The sequence below is a fragment of the Melospiza melodia genome, chromosome 3 (genome assembly GCF_035770615.1).
Source record: "Melospiza melodia melodia isolate bMelMel2 chromosome 3, bMelMel2.pri, whole genome shotgun sequence".
In the NCBI taxonomy this organism is placed as follows: Eukaryota; Metazoa; Chordata; class Aves; order Passeriformes; family Passerellidae; genus Melospiza; species Melospiza melodia.
In genome coordinates this window covers 26,863,386-26,877,739 of record NC_086196.1, presented here as the reverse complement: position 1 = coordinate 26,877,739, position 14,354 = coordinate 26,863,386, and the positions used below count along the sequence as shown (strand labels likewise).

The 14,354-nt window shown below is 41.2% G+C and overlaps 1 protein-coding gene across 1 annotated transcript in view; it reads left to right on the top strand.

Moving 5' to 3' along the window:
* Positions 1-9,402: 9,402 nt before the first annotated feature.
* The window catches only part of CEP85L (centrosomal protein 85 like), a 105,116-nt gene continuing 100,164 nt past the window's right edge, over positions 9,403-14,354 (top strand). The window contains exon 1 of the mRNA XM_063151072.1: positions 9,403-9,461. Within this exon, the coding sequence (XP_063007142.1) occupies positions 9,413-9,461 (49 nt within the window). The 5' untranslated portion in view covers positions 9,403-9,412. The remainder of the gene's footprint in view (positions 9,462-14,354) is intronic.

Below are 14,354 nucleotides of genomic sequence, written 5' to 3'. Positions count from 1 at the left end.
TGAGGGAAGAGCACATTCAGAAATCTGGCTTTTTGTTCTTCATGAGAACTCTCTCACTCTCTCTCTCTCTCTGACAGATTTTGCAAAGAGCTCACCATATGGGGGATGAGGGCTTGGGAAAACCTTACCCTGAATTCCTTCAACACTGTCCTCTGCTGGGGTGATAAACTGTATGATTTAAGTTGCACAGCTAAGTGGATAATTTGTTCTGTGGTCCTAATGTGCTTATTCATCCTTCGTACAATCACTGGAGTCATTACCGAGGTCTGGTCAGTCAAATTGATAGGACAGACAAAGGGTGATGGCTTTGAACAGACAGAGGGCAGGTTTAGATTAGATATTAGGAAGTGGTGGATGCCCCATCCCTGGCAGTGTTTGAGGCCAGGTTGGACAGGGCTTTGAGCAACCCAGTCTAGTACAAGGTGTCAAGAGGGTTGGAACTTGATGATCTTTAAGGTCCCTTCCAATCCAAACCATTCTATGAATGGTTTGGATTGGAAAAAAGTAATTTCAATTTATGAAATTACTTTTCAAGCCTTTACAAGTGGGTATGCAAACCCTGCATATCTATCAAGCAGAGCTTCCCCACAGACCAGTGGGGAAATATAGATTGGATATTAGGAAAAAGTTTTTTACAGAAAGGGTGATAAAGTTGTGAAATGGTCTGCCGGGGAGGTGGTGGAATCACCCTTCCTAAATGGGTTTAAAAAGAGACTGGATGTGGCACTTGGTGCCATGGTTTAGTTGAGGTGTTAGGGAATGGGTTGGACTCAATGTTCTCGAAGGTGTCTTCCAACTTAGTCATTCTGTGAATTCAGGGCCACAAGGACCTTGAGCCCTTGTCCTCTTCAACACGGAACTAGTGACTCTTCTATCTGCCCCTTTTTCTCTGGTAAATCCAGCCACAGAACTTGTAGGTCCATATTGTCCTGCTCTCTATGGAATCACTGCTGGGCAGGGAGGACCTGCAGTATGCAGCCTGAGGCCTGTGCTGTGGAAATGTTTGATGTGTCTGAGTTTCAGGGGCTGTAGAACCCTATATTGCAGTCACTACTTAGGACAGCAAAAAGGATTTCTGTGAGAAATCGTTGCAGCTGGAGAAATGGTTGATCAGGACTCTATAAAAACCATCCATTTCAGGGACTGTTCACTTGTACTTTAAATAAATGAGTCTCTTACCATATGCTCCAGTTTGAGTACCTATATATACTTCGTGTAAAATTATACTTGAAAGTCATCAGAAAAATTATGCTAAAAAAACCCAGGGAAAATAAGGGACTCATTAGATAAGGAAACACAATTCACAGCCTCTCAAATTATATATCTGGATCTGCTTATCCAACTTGGCTCACTTGCCAGCTCCATGGAAGTTACAGTATTTACTAACTTATCTGTTCTTTTTAAAGAGGGCACTAATCTCACAACATTTTCTTTTCCTCTCTGCTCATACAAATTTGAACTCCCAACAGATTCTGTTTTGTTCATGATGGTGAGCTCCAAGAGGGTTCCAGTATATTTTTGTTCTTTGTATTTTTTACATTTTGCATATACCTGATGGAAACAAAATATTGATAATTCATCTGTATTTTAGAACTTTTTTGTGCTTCAGAACTGATGTAAAAATTTTTCAAGGTTAAGTTTTATTCTGAACATTCAATGTACCTCATAATGGCATTTTTTCTGGTGATTTTTTAATGCTTTTGTGTAGGCAGTTTCAGCAAATAAAGCACGACACAGCAAATACTAAATATAGATTCAAGCGTAATGGTTGGTAGTTTTTGTTTTACACAGCTCAGTTTCCTTATCTCTGTGCAAGGGAGACTGGTTTACTTAAATTGGAATGTATAAGCTCAAAGATATATAGCACTGAGTACATATAGTTATGTTGTGGAGCCTTTAGAGTTTGTAACGTACTTCTAGGGCTTTAGATATTTCAGTTTACTCTAGAGGTCTGTTAGAGTCAGCTTTCAGAGGTTATGGGTTCCTGCCTACCAGTAACATCTGAAAGCAGTAACATAAAAATGGAGCAAATGTGTTTTGGAAATACTGATGCAATTCATCAGTTTCAAAATTAGCTCCTGATTTCTACCTTATTATGATGCATCGTGCATGGGTTTTTTTGTGTTTTTAATTCAAATTTTGAGAGTTTATCCTTGCTTCAACCATCTTGGTGAAAGACAAAGAGTATTTTCATGTATTTCAAGATACTTCATTATAGCTGTCTTAATTTTCCTGCTCTGTTAACTGCAGTGGCTATGCTAAGTAAAGATCTTGTCATGGTGAGTGCTGGGGCTGTGTTCCAGCAGGGCCAACACCATGAAAGGCTCAGTTAACATATTGTCAGTGGTGTCATTGAGCAAGGACTTCCATGAATGAACTGACTTCATGGAGCATTTGCTGGAGTAGTGTGCAGATGGGAGTCGTGTGTATGACTGCCCCTAGCATTCCTTAACGCATTTTTGTTGCTCTCCATTTTGGCTTCCTGACTGCTTGTCATCTCCTGTATCAGTATTTTTTTTTGTAATTTTCACATTGGAAGCTTGTGCAAAACGTTGTTTTGGAAGGATGCAGCCAGATCCAGATTTTTAGTTAAGCTATTTATCTTTTCCTATTAATGCATTTTGTTTGGGTCTTTCAAGCCTCTTACCTTGTGAACAGATGGCAACTACTTTTCCTTCAGAAGCCCTGGAGACATTCTCATGTTCTGGGTTGACCTCCTGATGCTTGGCTCAGAAGATAGCAAGACTAAGAATTAAATGGTCAAAGTATAGATATTTGTATCATACTGTCCTGCACTAACCATAAAATTGCTACTGTAATGCTTCCGTTTCATTTTAATTGATTTAACCAGATATTCTTACTCACAATATTGAATGGCACAGCAATGCACTACATGATGTGCAATTCTTAAACAATGAGATTCCTAAAGGAGTGGGACTGTCCCCAACAAGTCAAGCAGCAAAACTTAAACTTCTAAGCTTTTTTTTACTCATATTTATTGAAAGTTACATGCTCACTTAGCAGCTTGATTTCTTGTTGTTTTCTGAGTGACCAAAGATCAGATTACATGTTTACTCCTCCCAGATCAATTTGGTCACTCAAGTAATGTGTTAAAAGTAGAATGATCTTACAGCCAAGCCAGAGCTGCAAAGTTCATTTTAATAAGCTCTCTTGTCTGTGTTAATTTTTAGTCAAAAGCAAAACAGTCTGAGGATATTGTGGTGGATTCATACATGTCATATACTAACCATAAAACAAATCTGATAGGCACTGTGGGTCAGTACAAACCAGTACAGCCTAATTTGTGCGTTTCAGTGGGTATGGAAGTGCCCAATTAAACTGGATTTTATTCCACCAGCATAGAATGCCTTGTCATTTTAGTTATGGCATTCTCACTGCTGAGGGAAAAAAAAAAGCATTATAATAGTGATACATTATTCTAGCATATAGTATGCAATTAATTATTCTAGAATCAATGTCAGTGATTTTTGTAGAATAAAAGTCAATGGAAAAAATGGAGTAGGGAGCCTCATTAAGTTATAGTATTTATAGTTACAGCATGAAATAAATTTTTCCATCCGACTTTTACGTATGGGCATATGACAGTACTGAGCTGACTAAACTAAGCACTGGCATAACTCCATTGACTTTACTGAAATTTCATCCCTTTGCAGCAATATTGGGTTTGGCTCAAACACAAGAGACCAGATAATTTTCTGACTGGTAATGCTCATAGCTTGTATTTCTGACTTGGAATAAACAAACAACATATTTCAGGCTATAAGCAGATAATGACGGCCACTTGGAAGAAATTTCCATTTTCAAGTGTTCATACAACATTGCATTGCTGACTGGTTGCACTGTAGAGTGTTTGGCCTTCATGTAACAGTTACTTATAATTTAAAATTCTGATTTACAGCAAAGTGATATAATTCATTGGGGATGTTTGTTGCAGAAGGAAAACATGACTTACTCCTTTGAACACTGAGGTGAAAAATGGCCAGGAACCTGAACTACATGGTCTGATCCTTTGTTTCATTGACTGAATACAAGGGGTTGCTTTTTGATTAACCTTTAAAGCAGGTAGGTTTAAAAAGGTCAGGCTAAATGCTGTTTTTGTGCTTCTAATACAGCAGTGACTTCATATTTGAGGTGGAGTTTAACATACATAAAGAAGCTTAAGAAACCGTGCAAGTTATTGTGCAGTGGTATCACCCAGTTTTGGATGCATCATCCTTCTGCACTCATTTGTCCGTGTGTAACATGGAGTGAAACAAGTCTGCCTTGAAGGAAAATGATGGCTATAAAAATTTGAGCATTGTCAGTGGCAGTGGGATCAAAACCCTGAACTACAGCACTTCCTGGGCTTTAGCACAAGTTCTAGCACAGAGAAACATATGCAAAAAGTATTGGTGCTCCTAAAATCAGATGGTGTGTTCACAGAAAGTGAGAGGGGCTCAAGAACAAGAGAACTGGAGATTCTGTGAAAAAGTCATGCAGTAAAGTAAAAAAAACAATTAATTTTTTTTTTTTTTGTGAAAGCATAATGTCTTGCAAGAAAGCTGGATATGTCAGTGACTCCAGGGGAAGAGGCTCCCTGGCTGCTCTGGTACAGGCACTTAAAAGTTATAGGAACCAAATTGGAAGCCTGGGAGAAGATCTGCCTCTAGCCTGTTGGTTTTTATATATTCTCTCCATCTGCTCCCAAACTGTTTATATTTCCTCTTCTTTTCTACAGCCTTGGGGAAGAAGGAAGGATGGAGGAAAGGGAAGATAGAATAGCAGAACACAAAAAATTTCCCCTAGAGAAAAATATACCTGGGAAAATCTTGTTTATCCTCATAAGTTACTGGTTAGACGCCACTGTATGCCACTCCTGCATTTGTTCTTCCTGCACTATCTGAGTTGATAACACAAAGTTGATTTATTTCTCTTTGATTTATTTTAAATTAATATGATACACACACACACACCAAAAAAAAAAAAAAAAAAAAAGATGAAAAATTCCTGACGCTAAAGGGTCTTTCAGCAATGATGTAAATAATTTCTCAGGTGAAAATCTGACTCTGGGAGCTGGAACATGAAGAAGAATCTGCAATTTCAGGATGTTGGTAATAAACCACAGCTATGTTTGTAGGTATGGTAACAGTGAGCTGCCTGGTTTGACTCTCTCCTATGGTGTAAGCTGTTAGTAACAGCACAGTGCAAAGCAGATTCAAACTAGTATCCACTTGTGCTGCTCTGTGAGACATGAGCGCTCTCATTTGCTTGCAGAAAAGGCAAAAATAAAAACATTGTATACATAGTGTTACTTCATGATGCCTACTGTGCAGATATTAGATGACACAATTTATTGTTAATGCTGTGCAGCGCACTCTGAGTACTTTGAACAAAACATTTCAGTCTTTTATAGGCCAGCATGCCCCTACCAGCAGGTGTGCAGTTCCTTAGGAAAACTAATCTGTTCTTAGTTATAGTGACTCCCAATCCCAAAGTTACGATGCTTTGTAGCATGCATCGTTATTTTTTTGGAAAACAGGAGGAATTGTTCTGAGGCTTCTTAAAGGCTGCTAAGACTTTGCTAGGACACAGTGTTCAACTGAAAAAGTTGTGGGTGGAGGGAAAGAATTTCTGTACTTAGTGAAGCAACTCAATAACTGAAAATTTGTGATTTTAATTTCAAAGTAATTTACAATGTAGATATGCTCGCAGAAATACTGCTGTTGTTTTTTGATAGAATGCACACATGCCTAAAGTCTTAATTAAAAAGGGGAAATGGTCTGCATTCTCTTAGAAAAATGTTTAGGTATTTGGGTTTTTGAATAATATTTTAATTTTATTAACTGTGAAAGCAAGTGTGTAGAAGAAACATTGAACTTATTTTTGGCTTCAATCAAAAGAAAATGCTGCTTTCACAGCTTGTGCTTCAGCTTAATTCCACTTCAAGCATTATGTTTTTACTGAGGGGGAAAAAAAGGGATGTGGTTTCTGAACCTGGATCCACAGATCATTGCATAAGACATGCTCCAGCTGACCTTAGTGAGACAGCATCTGCCTAGCACCAGTGCTTAAACTGTTACTTTCTATTGCATTTTCCTCTGCTCATTCTGCCAAGAAAGTGGAGTTTGTGTCAGAAAAAAAAAGGAAGTGGGGGGAAGGCTTTTCAGACACTAAGAAATTGAGTCCATTCAGTGTCTGGAGCATCAAATTTCACAATAATTACCTGGGGATGCAGTCTGTTTCCACTTATGGTTTTATTTACGTGTAAGGTTACTTGAGTTTCCCCTCACACTGTGCTGCTGCTTTCCATGAGTATCAGGACCTTGATATCCCCCTTGACTGAGGCAGCACTGAAACACAAATTTTCACCCTTCTAATTCTTTTCAACCCAAGAGATGTAAGAGGTGACAAGCTTAGCAGTTGAACTGGATGATCTTAGAGGTCTTTTCCAACCTTAATGACTCCATGTTTCTACTCTCATGCAAGTCCTCCAAGCTGGGATTGCTTCAGCAGCATTAAATGGTATAAGCTCTTTTCTTTTTTTCTTTTTTCCTTTTTTCTTTTTTTCTTTTTTTCTTTTTTTTTTTTTTTTTCTTTTTTTCTGTTTTTTCCCAGGAGGTCCAGACCAGTCATCATAATTTTTCAAGAGATTTTTGAAAATCTAAACCAAATACTGCTCCAGGTCTAGAACTGGATACAGAAGCAAACTGCAACTGTAAAACATTGCTGAATAAAGAATAAAGCATTAACAACCTAACTATTTATGGAGTAGAAATACTGGCTTTAGTTTGGCCTGGTTTCCAGACAGATACACTGTGGTCATTAGTAGAGAAAAAGCTTTACTAATTACATTCAGTTTCTATAAAAATAACTTCAAATCCAATCATAACAATGAAAGTGTCTCAGGTTTTGCTATCTGACTGCTTACACTTAAGCACAGTTGTTTTTTTCTCTCTGCTCTGAGCAGTAGCACTGTCTAAGCACAGATGTCCCAGTGGGGACACCTTGGAAGACACAGCCCTATGGTGGGAGGGGATTCAGCCAGACTATCTGAGGTGTTCTGTCACCCTCATCTTGGCCTTTTTATCTTTTTTTTTTCATCTGCAATATTGTTCATGGCTAGACAGGAGATACATAAGAAACCGTAAACTTCCATGAATGGCAATACAAATTACATAAAACTACTGCAGTGACATTTATTAGAAGATAGAAGAACAGTTACCACGCATTTTCCATGCATGTAGCTTTCTTGCAGTCATGACATGCCTCTGGATTCTTGCAGCTGCATTTCAGGACAAACCACAAACTCCAGAGCTTAGCATTCATGAAACAGTTTTTCTTCTAGCCTGCAGCTAGATAACCTCCCCATCTTAAAATTCAGCTTCCTTACAGCTCACCATATCCTCCTGTAAATATGGTAAGTACTCAAGCTAATCCAACAAAATAGTATGCTACAAATGTTACACAGTCAAGTCCTTTAAAGAGGCCTTGAACTAAGCTGTTTATGTGTTTCTTTGTCTTCAAAGCTTTGCAATATACTTTAGCTTTTATTATTTCTTCTAATATTCATGTTTACCTACCATGCATCTCTCTCTCACAAATATTCTTCAATATTGACGTTAGCTTCAGTGTTGAAGGCTGGACACTTTCACTGAGGTGGTGGCAATGAAAATTTAGTTCCTGCTTTGGTGTTCTGTTGTAAACCAGTATTTGTCGCTTCTTGAAAATGCTTCTGACCTTTTACTATTCAAGGACTTCTAGCAACAGTCTGAAGGTTTTGACAGGATCTCCTGCAGTTTTACTATTTGGGGTTTTTATTCAGTGTTTGGTAACATTTAAAGTCTGTGTTTCTACAACTCTACCTACAGAACACCCACTGACACTCTGAAGTTAAAACAAGCTGGTGAGGAATGCACATCATGTCAGGCCTTCAGTGAGTGTGCAAGGGCTTTATGCAGCTAAGAAAGGATGAAATAACAACATGCAGCATTTCTACATGCTCATGCCAGTACTTCTGAGGCCTGTTTTATTGAGTATGTTATGAATACCAAGCTAGACATAAATAAAACATGTCTTGTGCTGAAACAAAACATACAACTTTCCGAAGAGATGAAAGCTGTTCTGTGATCATCAGCTACTAATTAAAAATGCATCGGGTCAGCAGGAAATGTTTGAATACAGTTTTATTTATTGATTGTGAATGTCTCCACACACAGAACCGATCCTGTTTCACCTCACCTCCCTCGTTATCATGTCCCTCGTAATCTACAATGCTGCCTGGAGCATCCCTTTTCTTCTTTCGGTGGGTGTGCATTTTGTAACCTTGGTATGGTTATGCTGAAGTTAGAAGCTGTCCAAGTGCCTTCTCCTTCTCTGTTTTTGTCTGATAATGTGGATTGCTGATTGAATCAGGGTCTTGTTCAGAAAGTAGTTTACACGGGGCCCACTGGGCTGCAGTTGCAAGCGGCAGTAACAGAAAGGCTGCTATTGCAGAATTGTCTTTTGAAGTATTTGGAGCAGACTCAAAGCAGTGTGGAGAGGGGATGCGCCTCTTACTGGGTTTTAGTTATTGCTGACACGAGCATTTTGTTCCCAGTCCTGTGGCTTAAACTTTTTGATGTTACTGTGGATCTTTTGGTGGAACTGATCGTTCAAACGGATGTCACGATTCTTTATTTCCACATCTTTTTCTTGCTAAAACAAACATAAGTAGGGGAAAATAGTGATTTTATTATGAACTCTACTTACTAAGGTCTGTGCATACCGACCTTGGGTATTTCCAATGCCGCAACTCAGGAGTCAGGCATTTCACTTTCCTTTTCCGATTGCCTTTACACCACGCTAAGTGCTGTCAGTTCAGTGCTTTCCCCGGGGACGCGCACACGCCGCTGCCCCTTCCCCGAGCCCGGGGTGAGCGGGCGGCGCATACACGCCCAAAGGCGAGCCCAGAGCCAGCTCCGCGGCCCGGCGGGGCCTGAGCGGGCTGGGCTGGGCTGTGCTGTGCTGGGGCGGCCCGGGCGGACTGGCCCCCCGCCGCAGCCCCTCGCTGCAGCTCGCCCCGTGGGCCGGGTTATGTAAGCGCTTCGTCCCCGAGCAGCAGCCGCCGCATCTGCGGCGCTCCCGCCCCTGTCCCCGCCCCGCTGCCGGCGCCGGAGAGGCAGGAGGCGGCGGCGGCAGCGCAATAGAGCAAGTTTTGTCTCGGCGAGGGGGCGGCCAGGTCCCACCGCGCTCGGCAGCGCCGGCAGCATGGCCGCGGCGCCCCTGGGGCGGGCAGCAGCCCCCGCCGCGGCGGCAGCGCCCCGCTGAGCTCCCCGGGCAGCGGCAGCGGGAGCGGCCGCCTCCGCCGCCCATCCGGGCCGCCAGCCCGCCCGCCGGAGAGCGGCGGTCCCCCGGCCCGGCCCGGCGCGGCACCATGTGGGGCGGGCTGCACCCCCAGCCCGGCTTGCGCGGCTACAAGGCGGGTAAGGAGCGCTAAGGAGGGAAGGGGCTAAGGCGGGGGGAAGCACAGGGGCCCGCGCCGCTTCCCGTCCCCTCCCCCGGCCCGGCCCGGCTCCCTCCCGGGTCCCCGCGGGAGCGCCGCAGGAAGCGGCTCCGTCCCCGCCGTGCGCGGGAGGCGGCGCGGCCCCGGCCCCTGCCCCGCGGCCGGAGCGGGACGTGGCGCCCCGAGGGGGCGCGGGGGCCGGCCCGGGGCCGCTGGCGCCGAATCGGCCCCAGCCGGGGGCTCAGCGTTTCCTTAGCTGGACCTCGGAGCGGATGACAAAAGCTGAGCTTAACCTACATAATCCGTTTGCATGTTTTGAGCTTTCTCTTCCATCCCCGATTTAGGTTTGTATACCCTTAAGCAGGGTCTGGAAGCGTGCTTCTCTTGTAAATTTCGTTGTAAATTTCGACCGGAACAAATGGGTCGAGTCCTGGGTTTTTTTGGTGTTTTTTTTTTTTTTTTTCTTTCCCTTTTTTTCTCCACCACTTTCCTGTTTCTGGATTAATTAGAGCCTAGCTCCTGCAGGCTGGCAGGGATGCGTTGAAATGTTAATGCATGGAGTTAGGTTGTTCCAGGGGAAACACCTCTGTGCAAGCGATGGGCTGACTTCCCCTGTCACGGCTGTCAAACTGGCAGAGCAAAACCGCTGAATTGGCTGCAGAGCCGTGTGAACATTGCTTTTGGGCAGGTAAGGCGAGGCACCGGCTCTTTAGGATGCCTTTTTTAGGATTTGAAAATACTACCGACTGTATCACCTGTCTTGCTTTGGCAGGGCTTCTGCAAATATTTTGTCATGTTTTGATTTATTGAAGCAATTGATCACAAGTGGAGGTCTGTGGTTTGGCTCTGCCATTGCAAGTGCAAAGTGGTGCTGTTGGAGTAATTTCTCTCCTATAGAAATTTGGATTTATGTTTTGATTTTGGGTTCACAAAAGATGACTGCATAATGTGTGTATACAGTTAGCTGACGTATTTAAATGGTGAGATTGTTTTGGTTGCAAGTGACAGGGTTTTTCTTGCAAATACAAGAGCTGCTACAAGACATTCTCAGCAGCTGCCTGAATCTCTACAAGTAGGCTAATGTTCATCCCTATAAAGTGAAAGAAGACATTGTTCTTTTTTTTTCTGTACTGTGTTTAAATTATGAATTTCTATGTATAATACGTTTGCCTTGTTGAAGCATTTTTAAAAACTATTTAGTGCTTCCTGCAGAAGAATGGAGTTACATTATCTTTGTGCTACAGCTTGCAAAAATAGTGGGTATTCTGAACAAAAGGTGTGGAGATCTCAGTTAATTTGATGGAAACTGCAGGAATTTAGGGTGTTTCAATTCTTGATTATTTGTCTTAGGGACAGGAATATTAAAAGGTTATATCATCACCGTGTACTCTTGACACTAACTTCAGACCATTACAAAGGCTGTTAGTGTTCATTTTTCACTTGTTTCAGAAAACTTTAGATTGTGACATTTGATACATTGTTTTCCCTTTTGTTTGGGGTCACATAAAGTGTTTTAGTGTTGTGCTGTATTTATCAGCAATCGCAGTGAATTACTGGATTCATGTTTTGCTTTGCTTGTTTGTCAGAATTGCCTGTAAGACCGGAGAACAAATTTTGTGTATTGCCTCTAGTTCCTCCCCCATCCCTTCTTTTCTTTTGAACTTGTATTAACCCTGAGTGTTTAAATGTATGTGTCTCCGTAAGCAGTAGAGGTGTAAGGTAGCAAAACTGGTAGAAAAAAGATCTAATTTGAGATAGGATAAACTAACAGAAAGTGGTGGCTAATTAGAAGGCAGGTAGATGGAGGTTTAACCTTGAGAGATGATGTCTGCATCATAATTTCCAACTGAGGAGTGTCCTCCTTCATCTCTGCTACTGGGAAACAGTTGAGAAGCTGTTTTGTGTGGTTTGTAATCTGTCTGAAGATGTGGAAGTTAATTAGCTCTGTGCAGGTATTTTTATTGAAGGAATGACAGCTACTAAGACTCTATTCTATTGTTACCACCATGCTAGGTGTTTTTATTTTTTTTTCTAAGGAAGCTGTGCATGGGCAAAGTATTTCATAGCAGAACAGTAGTGTCCTACTAGGAAGCAGGAGTTTGGGCACTTATTTCTTAAGCTGAAGGAACCTTTCTTCTGCCAAGATATGTTTAATACTTCAGTGGCAGCTACTTGATGTAGATTGCAATTGGTGTGGGAGTATAAGAGTTAATGACTTGATAATTATTGGTAAACATATTTTTATACTGAAAAGTCTTCTATTTTGCTAGTTGTACTTTTGTTATCTATGGATACGGGTATATAAAGCCTTTTGAAAATCACTGACAATCATACAGTTGGAAATCATATAATTCTCTTACAAAGCTAGGTGCTTACTGAGTTATTATGTTTACACAGGGGAATTAACAGCTTTTTAGTAATAGATGCAAATTAATTCTGGTTATCTTAAAATGTAACAGGCAAGGACACTTTTGGAGCATATTTAATTTGTGACCTTCAGTTTTACTCTTTCTTCTTATTTCTACATGGTACTTGCTTTTTGGTTCAATGGGAGTGCCTTCTCTGAGAAAAAAATTGCTGTCTTGTTTGTATCCCGCTGAGATTTTATTTTTTTTTAGATAGGTGCTTCTTGTATAATCAGTGAATTTAATGACACAGTTTGCTGCTCATGCAAAATAATTTCAGCTCCTTACAGTCTCAGTGCCTGTCCTGAAAAATTAAAATTGCTGAAGAATTAAATTTGAAATGTGTATGATTGACTTAAGTCTTCCAGTCTTCTTGAACATGTGACTGTTTATGAAACCCTTGCAGCATAGTTTGTACCTCTACAGCACGTGAGTAACTGCTGTCTTTACAGGAATTTAACTGCAGTGAAGGGCATACAGCATTTTAATCCCTTTGCTTATTTATCTAGACCAGCCTTTGAAATGCACATTTGGTTAATAACTCTTTTAAGACTATGAAAGTGCTTGTCTAGATGTGGTTGGGCCATGTGTGTCCAACAGATGCCTGTGGAAAGTGAAAGAAGCACTCTTTGAAATGAAGTAACACATATTTATTACTTGTAGTAAACTCTGCCACCTTTAGTCAAGCTCCTTTCCACTGTCCATTATTGCCTATTGGCAATGTTGGACATCAAAAGGATTTTATTGGCACTCCCTAAAAATAGTAGCCTGCACCCCTCTGCTCCTGAAGTGCGATTTGCCCTATGTTCCTTGCACTTGAGCCTCACGGGCAGCATGACACACGTGGGTCTGAAAAATTATTTAATGATGTCACAAGCAAAGTGGCAGCAGCAATAAGGTCCCAACACATTGTAAAACCCGTGTGGCGCTGCCTTCTTGGGATACATGTGGGCTTCCAAGGCAGCTTCCTAACTCAGCCAGGGTGGGGAGGATGGGGCTGATGGCACTCATTTTCATCCTTTGAGGTGTAAGAGCAGACAGAAGTCCAGTGGCTTTGTTTTTGTAATAAGTTTTCTTGCTCTGCTATCGGAGATGGGCAGCCAGGGATGGTACAGCTTTAGAAGTATCTTGAAAGGGCAGGTTTATCTTTACAGGCAATAAATGGTGAGTTAGTCCAAGCATAGATTTCAAATTGGTTACCAGTTATAGATGTATAAATGTGTTTGTATGTGGTGCACTATAAAGATTGTTCACCCACACTTAAAAATGTAATGTTCCAGCTGCAAGGCTGGCTGCTAGAATGGCCTCTGCTATCTTTCACAGATCACTATGGGGTCAAATGACATTCTGTGTTTGAGTGATGGTGAACAGGAGCTATTTACTTCCCTTCAAAAACAACGCCTTTATTTTTTCCTCCCTCCAGGCAACTCACTTTTATGAGTATAGCATCCACTCCTTTAATGTGTGCAGAACACTTATGTCTTAACTGCTTGGCAAGAGAATAATGATGGATGTAAAGGCGTATTATAGTGTTGGGTTTGGAGGTTAGCAGTTATTCTGATCTCCCATATATTACACTTTGACTGAATATAGACTTGTGGTTGCAATAATTCTTTGCTTTTAAAATTTTAATTAAAGGAAGTAGTTATTACTTTAGTAATTTTGAAAAGAATGCATTTGTTTTAAGGAGTTTTACAGAATAAATATGTTGTAAAAAGCAGCCTGAGGAGCCATTCTGTCTGCCCGAGTGGGAGGGGGTGAAGGATGTGCTGGTAGGAAAACAGCACCTGTAGATTCTCCAAATAATGTATAGAACTTATGTCAATCAAATATTGATTCTTACAGTGCAATATTATTTATGCTAAGATTTTAGCCAGGCACTTAATACCTGTTAAAGAACCCATGTATTTCAAAATATGATGCATAGTGGTAAGAATAACTGAAAGCCTCCTAAATTGCATGACTTGAGGTTGTAGCCAGAGGTGATCATCTACCATTGTTAAAAGTAAAGTTTGTTTGTTGTAGACAAGTTAGTGAAGGAGAAAAGAGATTGTACTATTCTTGTTCAATATCAACTGCTCTGTCTTCTGTACTCTTTGGATGCTTGTTTTTAACATACAACTTGCCTGTTGTTTAATAGTTAAAGAGTTAAACTGTCATTTCCTGTGCTGGTGGTTATTTGGCTGAAAAAGTGCTGACTTGCTTGTAGTCCTCAGTAATCTCTTGGGTGGCCAAATGTGTCTTAGAATTGTACACTGACAATGAAACAGTCTCATTGTGGTTGTGATTAGCCCAAAAACACATTCAGGCGATTTCACTGTGATTCAAAAAGTGGCTTTTGTACTGGCTTTTGCCACGGGTTAGCCTTGGCTCACTACTCCAATGCTTGCTGCTCCCAATCCTCAGTGAGACAGGAGAGAAAATAGGATGGAAAAGCTCGTGTTGAGATGAAGACAGAGATTGCTTGC